Source organism: Onychostruthus taczanowskii, unplaced genomic scaffold (genome assembly GCF_017590055.1).
Source record: "Onychostruthus taczanowskii isolate IOZ18803 unplaced genomic scaffold, ASM1759005v1 scaffold4, whole genome shotgun sequence".
Taxonomy (NCBI): domain Eukaryota; kingdom Metazoa; phylum Chordata; class Aves; order Passeriformes; family Passeridae; genus Onychostruthus; species Onychostruthus taczanowskii.
The window spans coordinates 9,368,244-9,388,557 of NW_024501459.1; the positions used below are offsets into that span (position 1 = coordinate 9,368,244).

Genomic DNA, 20,314 nt, shown 5'->3' on the forward strand with positions numbered 1-20,314 from the left:
TGCCCTCACATCCTAGGACAGTGTGAGGCACTTTCTGAGACTGCCTAGCAACTGAGAGCAGAAGAGCAAAGTGTGTAGTGCTTCAGTTCCAGAACTAGACATAGAATCACAGAGTGGCTTGGGTCAGAAGCAGCCTTAAAAATCATCTGGTTCCAACCCCCACCATGGGCAGGGACTCACTTAGAGCTGTTATGAGTAGGTGAATCCTGGTGTTACTGAGGTCAATGCACACTAGCAGCTTTGCAAAAAACAAATAAAGAAACAAACAAACATTTGGATCAGAGCATTATTCTGGAGTTCAGCCAGAACAAAAACCAGTAGGTTTTTGTGACAGTTGAGGGAAGGTATTTTAGAGTGCAGGTGTGAGCACAGACCACCTCCATTCTCTCAGCCAGAATCCCTTGAGATGCCTGCAGCTGTCTACACTGAAGTCACACAAGCGTAGTCAGAGGGGACCTGTGTAAAACAGTCAGGGCTGAGAACCCAAGACAGCAACAGCCTTGTCCAAGGAAGATCTGCCCAGGACTAGAGTCCTGAGCAGCCGTGGGTGCCTGGGTACATGTGATGCTGTAACAAACTTCTTCCTTTAGTTTCAGCAAACCCAGTCCTGCTCGTGTGCTCTGACATCATTTTTCAGTGAGAACCGACGTGCAGCGAACAGGGCACAAGCCAGAACTGCAGAAATGATGTGTCGCACCTGAGGGGATGCAGCGGCAGGCTGCGCTGCCTGGAGCGTGCCCACAGTGTCAGTGGGCAGCAGGTGTCAGTGCAGAGCCGAGCCACAGGCGCCTCTCCTTGAGCCTGCGCCCTCCCTGCGCCGCCTCTTCTGCCTTCGACCGGCAACAGCTCCCGGGATGCGCTACAAACCTCATTTCATCCTCTCTCCTTGGTTCAACAGCTCTGGGCTTGGGCACCGCTAACGTGCAGGGGGATCTGAGAGATGATTTTTTGGTGTGGTTATATGTATTGGAAATGAAGACATGTAAGTCTTACTTTGAAATCAGAGAGCATCTGGACTCAATCAGCACACATGATATGCTATTTTTTATTTCCAAGTATCAAGTATTCAAGAGTTTGTTTTGTAAACACATGTTTACAACAGATGCTGACAGTAGGTTTCATTAAATCATGGGTTATATAACTTTAAAATTACTCTAAGTCCTGATGAGAAATAAATATAAATTTAAAAAAAAAAAAAACAACAAACATACAAGAGCCTAAAGTATGCAAAAATACCCAGCATAAACCAATTCTCTTTTTACCACAACACAGCACCCACACACTCATACCATCAGACATACTCTACAAATTTCCTTAATACTCTACACATTTGCTTAATAATGAGTTTTTTAAAAACTGAACAGGCAGTGTGCCCACTCCATGCTCCTACAATACTACCCAGACTGTTGCTGTTCTGCACAAATCATTTGGTAGAGGTATGCACTGCAGCCAGGGGCCAAACTCCCATGTGCTCAGCTGGTGAAAAGAACAGGTCTTCTTTCAGAAAAGCCTCCACTCAACTGTGGATCTCACTGACACAAATTTATTTTTTTTTACTGAAACTCAGCTTTGGATCATTTTGTACATATTGTTTTGTTTTGCTTGGAAATTTCCCTCCAGGTTTTCAAATATGGAGTTTGCTATAGAGGCAAATTTTCTGGCCTGTCGGTCAGAAGTGTGATTAGTGCTATTAGTGCTCTCAGTGCTATTTGGAATACAGACACCTGCCCTGCATGAGCAGCTCAGGCACAGTGAGACAAAAAAAAATTATGGTTCAGAATTCAAAATGGAAATTTTGTCTTCAAGATTTTAAAAGCAAACCCCTATTTTGTAAATAATAGATGACTTTAAAGTCAACCAGATTTGGCCTTTTTCCATTCCTAGAGACAGATTTGCTCTCATTCTACCACTCTCTATCTGGTATTCCATGAAAGAACATTCATATTTCAGATTTCAATCCTCATTTTAATTCAAACACTTGCTAATATTGCTCGGTTAAGTGGTTCCAGAATTTAGCCCAATGTTACTTATCATTACTGCAGAATTTATTTTTAGCCCCTGCTTAAGGAAAGCAACTAAATAAAGTAACATGCTACAGCAGGCTGAATACATTCTACATGAGACTTCTGTGGTCTGTGTAGCTTCTACTTCACCTAATAGTGCTGGGCCAAATCCTACACAGACTCCTGAAATTACTCACCCACAGAAGAACTAGGTAGGAATTGGCCCACCAGGAATTACAAACACTGTCTTTGTCAGAGCACTCCACACTTTAGGAACAGAAACACACGCAGTTGCATCATTGACATGCCTTGAATATGTCATTTAAGTCATAGTGAATACATCATAAAATACTTCAGTACCTATTAGCACCACAGTGTTGTTTAGTCTTTTGTCTACAGATTACTAAGCTGTCTCACCCTTCCTCAAGGTGAACAGCATTTTGGATGCTTTTTGTAGCCCTTCATTAATTCCACAGCTTTTCACCTATTCTATATAATGAACAAAACACTGTTACAGGACAACATTGTGACAACTACTTTGAGATTGAGAAAAAAAACCAACCCAATACACACAACGGATAATGCAATAATTAAAAGAGTAGAATGGTACCTGAATAAATAAGCGTATCTTCTGTAACACTTGAAGTCAAGAAAACTTTGGAGCTACTTTGAAATTGCAGAGCTACATCTGTGTTTAACAGGCTGTATTAACAAAAAAGCTGAAGGACTGAAGGGGTGACTGCTAAAATTATTAACTGTAGTTATTAGCTGCAGTTTAATGCAATGAATATGGCCATGGGACAAGGGCAGTGTTAACTTTCCTCTTTAATTTACACAATAAATTAAGAGGAAAATACAGGAAAAATTTCCTTCCTGAGGATCAGGTAGGCTTTCAAACCTTTGGCCACAAAGTAACATGTATTAGTGATACTCAGTGTAAAGGAGACAAATCCCATGAACTCGGCCATATCCTGTCCTCACACTGAAGGTCCCACATCTCTACATCTCTACTCTGTGACAATGCTTACATGCAATCTTTTTGAATTTTTATTTGTCAAACAAGGTGTTAAAAGAAAAAAGAAGAAAGCCCTAATTCCCTACAAAAGAATAAATCCACCACCATGATGTTGACTGTCCATTTTGTAAGCGCTCTGAAGTGATGAAAATGTCCAAAGAATCAAGTCCAGTATGTGAAGAACCTGAAATATGTTGATGACAGTTTAATCTACAAGCAGCAAATACTCTGTTCAAAGCAATGACGATGCAGGTTGCAGTCCTGGTAAATCTGTTACCAGCTGGTTTAAGCCCCTGGAAAGCAACCACAGCTGGATGGCTTTCCCCCACAGCTGGGGGAACCCAGATTCTGAAGCATGCAGCATAACTTCTCCTAAGCCATTGTAAAAGACACATTACTGAGAAAAAGATGAACTTGTTCAGGAAGATTTTTGTCTTCAATCTCCAAAAACAGTAATAATAACCAGTGAATAGAGTATAAAAGCTAAACAAGCTTGATATTCTCTACTTCACACACACTTGCTAAAGCACCAGCTTGTTAACTTCCAACACAAGGTATGACCATAGTTCTTCAGCCTCAATATTGGACTGGTAAGGCCAAGAATCTGGCTCCAAAATAGCAGTAAGACACTTTGGACCTATTTATCATCAGTTTTATGTCAATACAACACCGTGAAGAGCTGTGGTATCCCACGCACAGAAAAGTGTAGTAAGGCAGCAATTATTCAGGCCTTTTGGGGGGAAAACCTGCAAGAACAGTGCAGAAGGTGCTGACCCCTGTCCCAGACATGCTCTCTGAAGTTCCACTGAGCAGGCAGTGCTCTGCTCCATTTGTGCAGGATACTGACAATTTGTCATCTGAACCTCTCGGTCCAGATTCTGTGAAAGGGCACAATTCGAGTCTACAGCATTACCTGAGAATTTCATTGCCTCTAAGGTCAGAAGGATGCCTTTATTTAATCTATCTCCCCATGTAAAACACAGGTTTTCAGATAGAAATTCATAAAATAAGTGAATGGCAGAAAGAGTGAGAATGAATCTTAGACCATTCCCACAAAATACTTTGAATTTGAATTCTATTTGAAAATGACAGCCTTCCTCCATTGCTGGATATGTAAGTAGCCACACTGAATGCCACAGGAGAGTGCTCAAGTGCTACTTTGTGCTATTCTGGTTACAATTATCATTGAATCCATGGGGGAAATGCTCAACATAGAAATACTCTTTGGATAAATTCATTTCTTTTTGAATGCAGACAGGATTCAGTCCCACATTTAAATATGTGTATTATTTTCAAGTGCATTACTTAAGTATATGTATATAAATTTACTCACATATTTAAGTGTTCTGCTGGATCAAAGTGATAATGAATGAATAGCTAACACTACAAATTAATAAGCAATATTAAAAACCTCATATTTTTGAAAACACTATATTCAAGCATTTGTAATTAATTTAGGACCTTTCAAATGTACATTTCTAATACTTAGTAGGAGATGTGTGCCCCCACTTACATAACAGTAAGTTCTGAAGATCTGCATGTTACTACATGCACTTTTAAAGATATATAGGCTGGCCAAAGAACTGAAAGTTTCCAAATGAATACAAATTGCACAATAATATTCAAAGGTTCTTGCAGCTACTCACACTGTACTGAAAGGCTATAAAATGTCATTGGTTCTAAATTATGCTGTATTTTATCTAGTATGCTCAAGGGGAAGAAGGGGGACCAAAACCAGGGGGCTTTTCACAAAAACTGGAAGCATGGACAGTCCCACTCTCCAGATTACTCCAGCCCTGTGAAGATCTACAAATTATCTCCTGAGGGTGCTGCATTCATAAGCACCTAAGGCCATGGCTGCATCCATTTTGAAGTTTTCTCCTTTTTGAGGAAACATGGGCGAATGGGAGGCTAAGCAGGGACAATTAACCTGTTCTCTCAAGCCCATATATTTGGGTTGCTCCTCCTCTCACGTTCCTCACTTTAAATGAGGACTAAGTGGTGGAAGAGGGATTTGGTCTGTCCCTGTGGGGGCACAGTGGCACTTTGACCATCACCAGATGTTGCTCCATATTATCACTGGCTGCTAAGCTGCAGGCAGGTGACTTGGGTTTGCTCCCAATAGCAGCCTGTGGGTGAGCAGGACACCTCCTTCACCTTGTCTTGTATTCACTGCCAGCAAACCTTTTGTGCTCAGGGACAGAGGGCGAAGGTGGCAAAATTTCCAACTTAATGAAATTTTATGTTCTATGGTGAGAGGATCTCACAGTAGGAAGACAGCATGGGCCCCTTCACCAGATGACAGGAAAAGTTCTGTTTTAGTTCCTGTGAGGTCAGCTCAGCACCATGTGTCAACCACAACTGCTGCCAGGGCTGCACTCCGTGTCTGGAGGTGCTGCTTCCTGCAGCAGTGACAGCCTCAGAACAGAGTGCTTGGCCAGCAGGTCTGTCCACATACCGGTCAGTGACAATGCTGGAAGTGAATGTGCTTCCCCTGCATACCTTTATTCGCTCAGTTTAGATTGTTATAGATTACTCACAAGAAACCCTCCTTCAGGAATCGATCAAAAACTGGCCAGAGTTTGGGTTTTCTTTCTTTCAGAGGACACTGACTTAATTGATTTTATAGAAATTTATTTGCATTGCCAAAATTATCTATACCCAAAACCATGAAAAAAATTGTTTGAAAAGTAAGGAATTACATTTTGTTTTGCATGTAATACTTAAAGAAAAATTAAAATTTATTTTCCAATTAAAAGTTAAAAATGAAATTATGTAAAGAAGGCTTTTTCAATATTTCTGAAGTTAACATCTTTCTTTCTACATTCCACTTTTTCAACCATTTAGGAAATATGAATGTTCTTGGAAGTCAAAGGGTCAGGATATCCTAAAAAATGGATAGTTTCCATTGCAACAAGTTCTGAAATCCCCTGAAAGCTCAGAAACAGAAGCAGCTGCAGAAGTGCCACTTTTATCACTCTCATTCTTTGGCATCAGTGCCATTAGTTCCTGACAATCCTAATCTGCACTTCCTTGCTTTTTTACGGAACTGAAGCACACAAGGCATGAAAGATAAGAGATCAGGACAGATTGTTAATCTTCAGTCTTTTACAATTCCCTAAATGGTCTGTTCCTGAGGTATTTGAAAAGATTGTCACTCTTCACTTCTCCCTGTGATGATTAAAATGGGGAAGTGATAAAAATGGACAAGGGCTGGGCTGCGATTACACTTTGTCATACTACTTTGCCAATTTTTGCCACTGTATAAAATTCTTGGTGCAACAAGCATTTGAGACTGAAGGAAAAGGAAATATTTTTATCATCTACTCTGCTCTCCTCTAGCAAATATATATATATATATAAAAAACACCTTTGAGCCAAGGAAATTTATTTCTCAGGACAAGAAGTGTAGAAGCCAATTATCTCAGGAAGTGTGTACTAACTGAGGACATGTTATATCCAGTGACTGCATAAAAGGAAAAGACATTCTCAGGCTTAACCCAAAAAAGGCTGTTAATATGGACAGAATAGTAGGAAGAGGTCAAAACAATATTCCTCTGTGTTCGGGGTAGGAGAATTGGAGTTCTCAGACAAGAAGAGTAAGAAATGTTACAAACTACATAAATGGACTGACACATTCTGAAATAAGCAGCCCCATGGGTAGTCCATGTGCTGGTCAAGAAGATCCAGATGATGACAAAAGGCAGTTGGCAAAGGCAGAGAGGGAAATCTACTCTTCCCAGGACAACTCAATGGATGTCAAGGAGAGTACTGCCTTTATTTTCAATGACTTGGTTCCATATAATGTCTGATCAACATGCATGTTCTAAACTGAAAAATTAAATCAGGAATAACTGCTCAAAAATATGTAGAACCTCTGCTCTTTCCTATTTATTTTCACACAAGTTCTCTACTCAGCAAAATCCAAACCAGACTATCACTGAGTCCTCTTAAAAGACTGCGTTTTCATTTCCTACACTTCTAAGACTCCCCCTGCAGGGCACAATACAGCCTTGACTTCCCAGTGTCCAACTGACATAATTTTCTGCCCTTTGAGACATCATTAGTACCTCATGAGCACGGTGCCTAAAAGCCTCCAGAGCAAGAAATGAAATGCCAAGCACATTTGATTAGAAAGTTTCAGCATCTCCTGGGGAGAGAACACACTACAGTAATTTGGAACAAACAAAGGCCACATCATGTCCTGCGAGTCCACAATAATTTCTGTTCTTAGCTCTTCACCTAGAGGGCCGAAGGAGACAAAAACTCACCCTTTGCCTTCACAGGAGCTTTCAGTGAAGCTGAGAAAAGGAAAGGCAGACATGCGTGGGACACACCACACAACCAGGTCCTGTCCCACCAGCCTGCCCAGCACCGGGCAGCTGGAGAGGCAGAAGTGTGGCAGAAAGCAGAGGGTCAGAGCCAGCCTCCCTTCCCAGCTGCCCTGGTGTCAGGGTGCTCAGTGCCTCGGCAGTGCCAGCAGTGCAGGCACAGCCTCCTAGCTGGCACCACGGACCCCCTGGAGGGGCTCCTCTGCTCACTCCTGCAGCCTGAACTCTGCTGCCGCTGGCTGCGAGGGACCAGCCAGGTCCCAGACAGCAGACCAGGCCATTAGCTCTCCCTCGGGACTTTCCCACTGAAGCTGAGCCACACTGGCATGCAGTTCTGAAGGACAGCCAAACTTCCTATCAAGCTATAACCAGCTGTTTTCTTCTTCATGAAAATACGGATTTGGTGCTAGTAACAGCCACCCAAATAACATTGCAGAAATATGCACATATCTGCTCTGGTATGTGTGTATGATTCCTACATCTTAATGTTACTATAAACCAATACTGAAGTTTTTTACTTCAAGTATTACAGTATCCTGTATACTTTGTGAAGAATGACTACATCCCATCAGTTGAAAATTAATGCACATTTTTACAGGATAAAGATGTTACAGCTCAACATTTGCAAATGTTACCTGATGCATAACTCTTGTATGGCTTGACATGTTATTAACAGTACTTTAAACCTTATGTTATTTTTTAATTTAATGATTACGCCTGAAAATAGCCCCTTTCAAATTCAGTTGCAGTAATGTCTTTAAAAGCAAGCTTCAAACTTAATTTGCTGCACATACAATTATCCAAATAAGTTGCATAGTTTAAATAAGTTCAGTTGTGCTTTGTAGCAGAACTCACAGTAATTACTCATCTCTTAAAAATACAATTTGCAGATACGAAGTTGACAATACATTTAAGCATTTTTGTGAGTCTAGACATCAACAATGTGAGTTTTTGTCACTCTTCCACTGACTTCTGCTGTTCATAACACCTCAACTTTACAATGATATTAGATCAGAGCATGGACATTTAATGGACACATCTGAAATAATTACAAACACAATTTTTAAAACTCCATTGTCGGGAGGGAAGAAATAAGAACTCGGGTTGGTTTGAGGTATCCAGCCCTCAGGAACATATTATGGTTGTTTGCATCAAGCTTTGTTGGTTTTATCACATGTTACATTTAGATTAAAAATAGAAGGCACAGGTGTTTTACAAGGCGCCGTAACTAAGTCAACCAACAAAACTAAATATTACATTACCAAGCCAGGGGTCTATATCTCAACAGTGACTTCTTCCAATGCATTTTCATTTGAGGAATTTATTGCTTCTGAAAAAGGGCCGGGGTAAGTCTGTGCTAAGCAGTTCATTCCTTGTGCCACACTGATGTCTCCTTGGGAACTGAAGGTAGGGCAGGATCTAGTCCGTGCATAGTTTTGTTGGGGTCCAGCTTGTCCAACCATCTCACTCACAGTGTTCACCGGCGAAGCCCTCCAACTCTGTCTCAGCAGTTGTTCTTCTTTACACTTTAAGGAATACCAGGCCAGGAAAATAAAAAAGAATCCCACGAACTTGAGAGCAGCTGCCAACCCGAAGTAGACAAAACGAAATGAGGTGACATCGTATTCCCAACAAGATCCTTGTACGCCGCAATCCTGTTGCCAAAGCATGCACGTGGTGTCAATAACAGCCCCAAAATAAATTGGAGTGGGAATGTAAGCTGAAACAAAAATAGCAAGATAAATAATACATGTTAGCATATTGTGGAAAACTTCTAAAGAAACTATATGCCCCAGCCAAAGAGTGTAGGTTGAACATTTTTGAGATTTCTACACTGCTGTTCCCACAAGAAATGTAAAAAATGGAAAACTGGCCAGCCAATCTTCCCACCAATACTATTTACCCCACAGATGAAACCTACCACAAATGGCAGAGAATTTAAAGAAGCCAATGCAGCAGCACCTTAACAACTTCAATCTGCTGTCCTGAGACAGCTCTTCTTGAGCTACATGTCCCCCCAGAAAAAATCCAATTTTGTGTTCGGTGGAGAGAAGGCAAAATGTTGTATTACAGTGAAATACATTATCTCCGTAGCATTACCTGCTGAACATTCTTTGCCCGTGAGCTGGGAAAGGTGCTGTTTTTAGATTAAGGTGAAAAAGCACTGAATATCACAAAATGTTTTTGAAGATAGATGTAAGGGGTAAGACCATTAAGATTATAAATTTCCTTTTGAATAGATCTTCCCAAGAAACAGACTTTAACTTCTAAGGCAGCAAAAAATGCAGCCAGTCCAATGAACGCTCCTGCTTTCTCCAGAAATACAACATCTTTAAGATGAGATTGAAACATCCTTCCTCAAACAAAACTTAAAGATGCAGCTTTATGGGCTTCTCTTGTTCTCTCAGAATAGACCTTGCTTGCTCTAGTCATGTATTTCATAGCAGCTGAACACCTGGAGTGTTTCTTTATGGGCAGGATTTTAGAAATTCAAGAACTTGAAAGAGAATTCTTTGGAAAATAAAGACTTTTACCATCTATCCATTTTTGCTTTGAAACACTTGAAAGACATTAAATAATATTAGAAGAAAGACATTAAGGCATTAAGTAACAAATGCTTATTTTAGAAATTAGAAAACCTATTGTTATTGCTGAAAGCAACAGAATTCTGGTTTTGAAAGCTAAAAAATCCTTATAAAATAATATTTAGTAACTATTAATTTTCAAATACAATTTGAAACATTAAAAATTTATCTTTTTGTGAAACAATGTTGTTCTAGAAAATCAGTAAGCAAAAAAAGTAAATTAACCACATTTTCAGATGCAATCTTTACAGAAGTTATTCATTTTAGGTTCCTAATACAGTTAGCCAATCAATTAGTTGCAGATTTATGGCATTTTAATACTTTTATGGTGCATTTAAGCTGAACATGGTCTTTATGGAAATGCTGAGCTACTGTTGGACTTACCAAGAGTTCTCAATAAAACAAACTGCATTCCTAGTGCAAAGGGCCGCTCCCCATCTTCCACAGACCTAGCAGGTGAACAGAAAACTCCAGTGAAGGAAAAGTCATAACCCATCATCATCCTGGTATGTTCTAGCTCTACCTCATGGCTTTTTTCTCAGCTATAGAAAATCTTTGTCTAATTTCCTGTCTTTAGCTTTTACTATTGTTAACTCCTACTGCTAGGAAAAAATATAGCCAGCCCCTCCTGGACCTGTTCAATCAAAATCTCAGTCATGCCTTTTGACCTTTCTTTACCTGTACAAGGCCTGAAAAATTTGATCTAAACACATTAAGGAAATTTAGATAATCCACAAAAAATGTTTATGGTTTCTCACATTAGCTTTCTATTATTTCATTTGTCTTATTTTATTTTTCCTAATATTTTTGAGGTGAATTAGAATTAATAGATAACTAAATTGTTGAAGGCTGGACTCAGTTTCTGAATTTAACAAATCTTTGTGTAGCATAAGCACTTTGAAGTTACTTTAAGAAAAGCAGCAGTACAAACATACAAACAGTCTCTTTAAATACCTTTTAAATTCAAGTAATGCAAGATTCCTTTCAGCGGTTTCAAAGGAAAAATGTCAAGCTTACAAAGACTAAATATAAAGTAACAAAACTCCACACTGCAACTATAATTTCAGTGTGTTTTTTTTAAATTTACCTACATAAATTACCTACCGATTTAAAAATATTTTTAATTTTTGACCTAAAGGTCTTAAGATAGACAGCTTCTAATTACATTGAAATATACCATAAAAACACACAAAAAGTCTGCAGTCAAAGGGATGCAGCTATGAAACATTTTTGAAGTAAAGAAACTGAGAAATTCGAGAATCAACTTGTGCCACAGACCTGTGACCAATGCACCAAGCACAGTATGTGGTTTGGGACAGCAGGTGTCACTGTCCATGTGTGTGGGCTCCCATTTTTTGTACTGAGCATTACAAAATCCTGTTGGCGATGTCCCTTATGTACCTCACTACTGTGAACTTCACTGCAATATTGATCTTCATTTGTCTTTGCTAATTGCAATGCAAGGGCAATATTTTTTTTATTACTATTATTTTACATATTGGAAATCCAGAGACAGAAGGAATAAAGTCAGAAGTCTGAATCAGAATGGTGCTGTGCACACAATAGTTGAGGTAAGGCTGAGCAGCAGGAATTCTGATGTGCCCAGCCCTGAGTGCCTGGCTTCGATGTCCCAACAGTGACTCTTACACTCATTCTGTGGATTCTTTGAAAAGCAAACTGGAAGGCAAAATTCCTCAGTGTGACACAGCACAATCCTCCCTGTGCCAGCAGAAGACACCTGCATAAACCTTAGCCACCTGAGCTGAGAAAATGACAGCAAGAGAGTGCCTGTCCTTGGAGGGGGTGAGACAAAGATTCCTGCCAGAAGGTTTCTCAGCTGTGCTCATGACTGAGCCTAAGGATACCAAAGCTATGTCCCAACCTGCCTCGTTTTCCAGAGTTCTATGACCTATTACAAAGATTTGCCATTATTATTATTTTTAGAAGGGCCTAAATTTGTCACAGAATATCAGAGTGAAGCTCTAAAGACAGCACTACCAGAAGGAAATCCTACTTGGCTGGGAGGACCTTTCTCACAGAAATAAAAGGCACAAGACTGGTGTTGAAAAAAGTTCAAATTGAAGACAGATTTTACACAAAACCAGGACAAAAGGTGTCTCTGTGTTAGCACTTAATGCAGCTAAACAGCTAGACTTGAGACTTGAACACCACAAGCATTTCAAGCACTTGTAGGGATTAAATTCAGTTCAGCTCTAACCTGTTCTCATGGACAGGATGCCCATTTGCATCTAGATAATTTTGGGTGTGCCTCTCAAGAGTACCTCTAACACTGGAAGAGGCTTCCTAGAGAGGTGGTTGATGCCTCCTGCCTGTCAGCGTTTGGACAATGCCCTCACTATCAGGTTTTCATCTCTGCTCAGTCCTGCAGTGGTCAGGCAGTGGACTGGATGATTAGAGAGAGTATTTTCCAGAGCATGTAGGGACAGGACAAAGGGCAGTGGCTTCAAACTGAAAAAGAGTAGGTTTAGATTAGATATTAGGATAATTTTTTTCACTCTGAAAGCAGTGAGGCAGTGGAAAGATTGCCCAGAGAAGTGGTGGATGCCCCATCCCTGGAAGAGTTCAAGGTCAGGCTGGATGGAGCTCTGAGCAACCTGGTGAGGGAAAGGTGTCCCTGTCCATGACAGCAGGCTGGAACTAGGAAATTTTTAATGTCCCTTCAAACACCTTCAGATTCTGTGATTCTGTGTTCATTGTAGGTCCCTTCCAACTGAACTATATTGTTCTATTTTTTTTTATTTTCCAACTCATCTTCATCTGAAAAGAACTTACTTCTTCAACTCTGAGCTCTTCAGCTTCAGAACCCACACCAAACAGACATCTTTAAACCATTCTTGGTCCTTCTGTTACCAGCAGAACCAATGCTTATGGGTATGCTTTGTAAATTCTAGTAAATAATTATATAATTTTCCTCTAATTGCTCCTTCTCTTTAAACAGCAGCAACATAGATTAAACCAATACAAATTTATTTTAGCAGCAGACCACATTATATTTTTTCAGCTCACTTTTCTTTAAAAATCAGCAGAACTTCTCTTACAGGAACTATGTTTTAAATGGACACAGATGTTACATGGAATGATTATGTTTATCAAACTAGATGGCAGAGATGGGAAAAGCCAATCCAAAAATATGATTTTTTTTCAAATTGATAAATAAACACTACTGCCTTTTTCCTACAAAGGCTCCATTGTTTTCTATTCTTAGAGTAGGGGCAATAACACCACTACTGCAGTACAAGTTCAAAATTCTTGTGAAGATAAAAAATGGAAGACTCAAAACCAGGCATGTGGCAGGAATGAGCAATTTTAAGAATGAGAAAAGGCTAATTTTAAATACTTTTTTTTTTGCATTTGAAAATCCAAACCATTGCTCTAGGAAGGCTGAAAATTTTCCAAGAGTAATCATTTTCTTCCATGATGCTTTGCTTGTTTTGTCTTTATAGCACCTGGAGTTTACTGCACACTTCATGTTTCCTAAAGTGGATTATCATATTACATATTCTAAATACTAACAGATTTCACCCTATCCCTGTCACCCCTTTGCTTTTTAAGGCTACACAAGGATTCTATTCACTTTTTAAGGATACAAAAGCTTCACAGGCACTGTTGACAGCAGCCATGGCAAAAATCCTTAGGAAACATCAGGGAGTTCTCACCTGAGTGTCACTATGACTGCTGATGGCTGGGCACATGCTGTTATAAGGGTTACAATGAAGAGAAATATGAGGAACGGGATGAGGGTGTTGCAGGTGCGATCGCACTTCCCAGACACAGCGTAGCCGTTCTCATTCAGGTAGGTTTTGACAATCACCAGCCGGAGCTGACTGCGCTGGCCCACTGTGGGCGGAGTGATCACCTGGCGACTCTGCACACAGGCACATTCTGTGTAATTTCTGACCTGGGAGAGCAAAAAAAAACATTTCCATGTGAAAAATATTTGTAAGAAAGACATTGCAAAGAGACACCGTACAACAATCCTGTAGTACCTCTCAACTGAGAATCTTCTGCCTCGAGCATCATTACCCCAAGCACAAACAAAGTTACATCTCCAACTATTTTTAAAACTGGCCAGGACTCTCTGTGAGGAGGTTGCCTTTCCATTGCTTTATTTAGTCTGAGTTTATTTTTAAAAATCTGGAACATATTTGGGAAATATTGACAAAACAATTCAATCACTTCTGACAGAGAGGCTGGAGAAAAATATTGTTTCTATTGTGCTACAAAAAATGTGAGGAAATGCTCCTCAGGCAGCAGTGAAAATGCCATATTCTGAAATTCAGCAAGCTGCTGACTTTCATATTCAGGCAGTGTCTTCTGCTATGTTAATGGAAGGCTACCCAGATCTGGCCAAAGAGCAACTAGCTGCACTTCATGCTTGAAGCTCAGGACCTTCCATCTGGATGTGGGAGTAGATCTGGCAGGAGCAAAAGCAGAGAATAAAGGGAAAGCAGAGACTAAAAGAGTGAGACTGGAGAACTCACTGAGAGATTCCTGAATGGACAAAGAGAATGAAATTAAGATGAAGAGACTGAATAAAGAAGTAGCACTTCACAGGCAAACAGGACTGTGATTTGAACAAGAGGAAGAAGAGCTAGATCAGAAATAGCCTTCTTTCACCTTTATGCTACTTTTGTTTTCATCTGATGAATGGCAAAGGGGTGTGCAGCAGATCAGTATATTCCAGTGCTACAGAAGAAACTGGCCAGGACTCATGTGACGTCACAGGAAGGAGCTTTCTGTTTCAATTTTTGCATCCATCAAACCTTGGGCCACACAGGCACAGAAGTTACAAAATCGTCTTAAGATAGTGAATTTAAGCACTTAGACATCAAGACATATCCAAATCATGGCAGTTTGTCAATTTTAATGTAAACCTTTATGTGCATCCATGCCATCATGCAGCCTCACACTTTTTTTTCCTATGGGATTTAGCTGAACATCTTATAATGTATCTATTTATCCAATATTTTTCCTCCTATTTTCAAAATGTGACTTTAGGTATTTATTTTTCCTCAGACTAAGAATATTCCACTACAAAGATGGAAGGATTCCTATTTCATTTGGATTTTTTATAACACTCACTATTACAGCTTAACTCTTTCAAAAAAGAGTCATTTATCTTCAAAACAGTATTGATGTTATCTCTATTTTGTAATTAAGTAACTGAAACAGATCAAAGGTTCCACAAACATGGGTGACTAATTTGAGACAACTGGAACCCTTTTTTTCAGAACATTTTCCATTATACCTAACTAAATATATTCTAAATGCAACTTTTCATATCTTCAAATACAGATTTAGGCAGCCCATCTACAGTGACACTTCCATTTGTTGCTCATGTTCATCATCCAGAACACGAAGAATACAAGACTAATGACCAACGGGGACAAGTTCTGTTTGACTGACTTGCCTAACATCACTTAAAAACAAATCCAATGACAGATTCTGGTTTCCAAAGGCAGCACTCCACTCTAACATCACATGAGTACCTGATTTCTTTCTACAGTACCTCACCCTAAACTCGTTATTGCTTCCAAATGCAAATGCCAAATAGGAATCCTACAGAAATTAGACCTCCTTACCACACACTCTTTATTCATCACCAGCGAAACTAAGTCTGTGTATTAAATGAGACAGACATAGCATGACAGAAATATTAAGAGTATAGGAATAGGTATATGCATAAATAAATACACACACACACACACACACACACACACACACACACACATATATATATATATATATATAAAACAGTACACTGGTATCCTTTCCTCTTAGTTTGAACTTTTAAATAGTTCATTTTGAAAACACTCTGTGTTATAAACTTAAATCCAAATATTATACCTTAGCAACATTTTGTGTGTTATACAGTGGCATTAACTTACTTTTTTTTTGTTTGTTTTTAAAAGCACCATACAAGAATGATTATTTAATCCAAAAAAGTTCCTTTTCCAAGCAATGTCAGCCCTATTCTCTTCACCATTAGCTGCTGAGTTAAAACTTCAGGCCATGAAGCATCTTTTCTTAAACCATAAAGTGCAATAGCATGTTTAAAAATCTGTAGAGCACACACTCCCAGAGTATTTCCCTACTAAATAAATTAATAGTGCCAGTTCAGTATCAGATGAAATGCAACAAAGACCAAGTCCGGAAAGCACAAATTAGATTATATAGACACTGAAATTTAACCACAGGCTCACACTGCAGGCTTTTCCAATTGGTCAAAACAATTTTCTACTAAAAACCAGCAGGATAATCTAAAAAAGAAAAAAAACTAAGGGAAACTAATCTGTTCTCAGAGGCATCTATGTATAAACATGCTTTTTCAGACCATTATCCAGGTGACCTGAAAAAACACAGTGCTGGACCTAACATCCTCCTGCTTTACAGGCTGGCTCATGACTGTAAATCAGGAGACTGACACGTTTTAAGTAAGCTTTCTGGAAAGCACAATCAAGCCCTAAGAAAGTCAATGTTTACATTACTTCTTGTCTTTCTTAATTATCCTTTTTTAAGGGACAGTTCTGTAACCTAAGAATTTAAGAGTTCGTTTTTAAAAGAAACTAATATGACTATAATGCTCTGTTGCTACATAAGTCAGATTTTACTTTTCAACTGTCTTCTTGTGCCCAGTCCTGGAAACTGCCATGGTTTCCAGACCACTCAAAATTTCCATGGTTTGGTTTTACCAGCAGGATGTCCTTCTCCAGTTCAGCATAACTATAATTCTGGGTTGTAACAAGCAATGTATTTCCATGAAAGAAAGTGGATTATTAACATCTTTTAAGTTCTTGTTACTTGAGTTTGATGACAACCTTAATTTAGCCTGGAAGAGGTTTAGAAAAAGGCTGTAGAACTGGTCAAACTGTTTTACAGGAGCAGAATACATGGGCAGTCTTTACATAGCCAGGCAAACCACAGACCTAACTAGCAGTGCACTGGTGCAGGTGCAAGAGCTACTTGGGCAAAATGATGAGGCTGACACAAACACCAATGACTTTAAACAAATCCTAACTAAATTTAAACATGAGTTTAAAACACTTCCAACTACCTGAAGAGTTAAGTTCTTCCTTCAGTTCAGAGAGGGAGTCACAAAAAGCCCCAAACTGCTGTAAAAGGTAGAGACTGAGCTTGAAGAAAGACAGTTTGACATGGCTGCCTGTTGGCAGAAAGCTGGGTTAGATGACACTGACCCAAGGAACCCTCTCCAAGCCCTGCAGGAATAGCAGGCATGCAGGTCACTGACAACAAGGTCTTTGGGGTCTGTACAGAAAACACCAGCCCTCCCTATCCCATGGCACTTGCACTCAGCTGAAGGATTCACTTAGTACAAATGAATTTGTGCCTCAAATTGGTGTATAACTAAAGGAAGTGGGCTGGCACCATGCAATAACAGCATTGCCAGTCTTTCAAATCATGGAAAGGCTCAGAGATGGACATGTCACCAGCAGAGAACTTCTCTGAAGCTCAGAGGAGGGATGCTTGAGCTAGGAACAGAGAAGTCTTCGATCTGCACAGGTCCCAAGGGGCTACTCAGGTTGTGTGTGGATGGGGGGTGAAGCACTTACCCCTGTGCTGTGGTTTCCACCACTGATGCAGCCAGCTAGGCAAGGATTAAAATATGTTATTCCATCTGATCCACAGACAGGCTCGTACTCATGAATCTTACATCCACAGTTAACATTACAGCTTCCAGTCAGATTCCTGTGGGCCATGGCAAGAGTGGGACTGAAGAAAGGAAAAAGAACATGCTAGTAGAGCACGCACAGATATCCGTATTCTCCTGTACAGAGGGAGCAAACATCCTAATCATTAACTCTGGAACTCAATTGATTATTGGATAAAGACTGTGTTAACTCTAAGTTATGTATATGACTTAAACAATATAGAACACCAAGGTCATCCTTGCCATCAACTGAAAACACAATAAAAGAAATAACAACAAAGTTTAAAATTTGTATCATATTTGGCTAGGTGTGTTTTTCCCGTTTTTTTTTTTTTTCTCTATGAAGACACCACTATTTTATATGTCAATTATTCTAAGCTGTAGTAATTTCTTGTTGATTACTAATGAAAGATTCAGTGACAAGATGTAAGGATTCTGTGAACTAATAGGCATATTTTTCTACATACCAACAGATGTTCAGAAAACAATGCTTGTACAGCTTATGTATTACAAATATGTGAAATTTACAGGAAGCTCTCTAGATCTGGAAGACTGCTGTGCTTTTACTAAATGTCTGTAAATGAATCACCATTCTGTTTCCCTAGACCATTCCCCAAAATGTGGCCAAAGCCTAAATCCCTTGCATTTGGACACATTTCAAATGCTTCTTTCCCATCCCTGAGTGAAGGATAAACAGCTCAAACACCTGCACCTACATGGCTCCCTAAAACTACACAAATCTATGCTTGGTCATTGAGAGCTCTGGCCAAAATGCAAACAGCAGCTTACTTCATTTCAGTAGTCCTTGAGAACTGGTAGCCATGTCTGAGAATTACACTGGAATGCACAACCACTCCATGCTGGGCACTACAGTGTAATATTGAATTAACTGTTCTGTCTTGTTTGTTCTGTCTTTCTCTCAGTACTGCTCAATGGCCACTGCTGTTTAAAACCAGCTCAAGCACCTCCTCTCTTGAGCAGATATCCAGGGAATTTCAGCACCTCCTCAGCCGGGCAGGAGCTGAACGGAATCTGGATTGGTTTGCGGCTGCATCCTCAAGACCCTGTACACATGCTCACAGACTGCCATGCCTGCCCTCACAAGGGCTGCTGCTGGCTTGTCTTCATGTCTGGGCAATGCCAGTGTGAAGATAAACACCTAGCAGCAGACTTACTGCATCCCAGCTACCCCAGGGACCACAAGGAATATTCTTCTGTTCCCATCTTCTACCCCTGACCAGAAGAGGCTTGGCTCAGGAGCCATTCTGCACACAGCGACTGTCACCCACGCTGTGTGTCACTTCACCCACCGTCCTTAGTGGCACTCAGGAGCATGACTGCTGCTCAGAGCATTCCACTTGACTGGTTTCCTCGTATTTATACACCACTATTTGCTTTTGCTGAATATGCTTGTCTTCCCAGCTGTGCACTTCTGCAGACAATTAAATATTACTAAGTAGCTTTCAAATATTTATTGACTGTCTACTGATCACACAAATCAGGTTCACAGATTTAGCTCTTGGAGCTACTTTACACTTGATGGTCTAGCTGGATGCTAACCAAAGCCTTTCTGAGTGTTTTGTTTCTTGCTCTATAAACAAACAAGGTACACTTTTAGAAACAAGTTTCAGCTTGAGAAGGAAGTCAAATAACTGGACTGGTAGTGGTTCTGTCACATTCCCAGCTATCAGCTGAAATTTGTAATATTATATCCTGCTGGATTTCAGTAAGCAGTATGCAGCAACACAACATACAGCAGCAGGCAGATTTTTCCAGTAATGTCTCAACAGAACTTTTTCTCCAATGGAAAAAAAGCACCAAATCATCAAAACATTCCTCAGGAACATACAAATTTCGGCAGCACAGTGACAAAAGCTTTTCACACCAACAGAAGAGGCAGCGTTTTTGGAGTTTTACAAAATCCTAGTCAGCCTGCTGAGCTAGATGTCCCAGATGACTGAATACTCAGCATAAGAAGAGACTCCACAAGCTGCCTGGGAGACCCTTGTACCGTGCTCCTGTTGACAACAGGGATTTGCCACACTGCACAGGACCACGTTCAGGGACAGCCCAGACTGCCAGGAAAGGCTCAGCTCTGGTTCCACTTGCTAACCTGTCTCACCCTGCAGCACAAATTCTTCTGATCTCTTATCCCTCCACCACCTAAAACCATTCTCAGGAACAGATGGGTAAGGCTGTTCCACAGGCAGGAGAACCCATTCCCCATCCTGCTCTGCTTACATAGCTAACTTCAGCTATGTAAACTTCAGCTGCGCTGCTGAATATTACCATGACACAGAGGTTAGGAAATCAGCTTTAAAAAAAAAGGTGAATGAAATCAGGCATCCAAGAAATGAGAAGCATGAAACTGGAAACTGAACTGAGACCACTGTGATAATTTAATCTCAGGCGCATTTTTTTGTTTGTCCTGGAAGACAACTTAAGTTAACAGATACACAAAACAAATATACTTAAATTAATAACAAGTTACTGCAAGCTCTGTCTCTCCAGCTTTCATCACCTTTTGTCCTCAGCATAACACTGTAAGGCTTATTTGGGGAATTTCTTTTTGTTGTTTAGATCAAATACCTTGCACACATAGGGGTTTGCACACAAAATCATCTATTAACTGCACTATCAAAGTTCATTATCAGACAGTTGTAAGAGGCTCATGCTTTCATTTTCATTAC

General features: G+C 40.0%; 1 protein-coding gene across 1 annotated transcript in view; it reads right to left on the reverse strand.

Moving 5' to 3' along the window:
* Nucleotides 1-1,169: 1,169 nt before the first annotated feature.
* SLCO5A1 (solute carrier organic anion transporter family member 5A1) overlaps nucleotides 1,170-20,314 on the reverse strand; it is a gene marked incomplete at its 5' end in the record, with an annotated part of 73,904 nt that continues 54,759 nt past the window's right edge. The window contains 4 exons of the mRNA XM_041413013.1: nucleotides 1,170-9,069; nucleotides 10,319-10,383; nucleotides 13,612-13,853; nucleotides 17,527-17,686. Coding sequence (XP_041268947.1) covers nucleotides 8,624-9,069; nucleotides 10,319-10,383; nucleotides 13,612-13,853; nucleotides 17,527-17,686 — 913 coding nt within the window. The remainder of the gene's footprint in view (nucleotides 9,070-10,318; nucleotides 10,384-13,611; nucleotides 13,854-17,526; nucleotides 17,687-20,314) is intronic.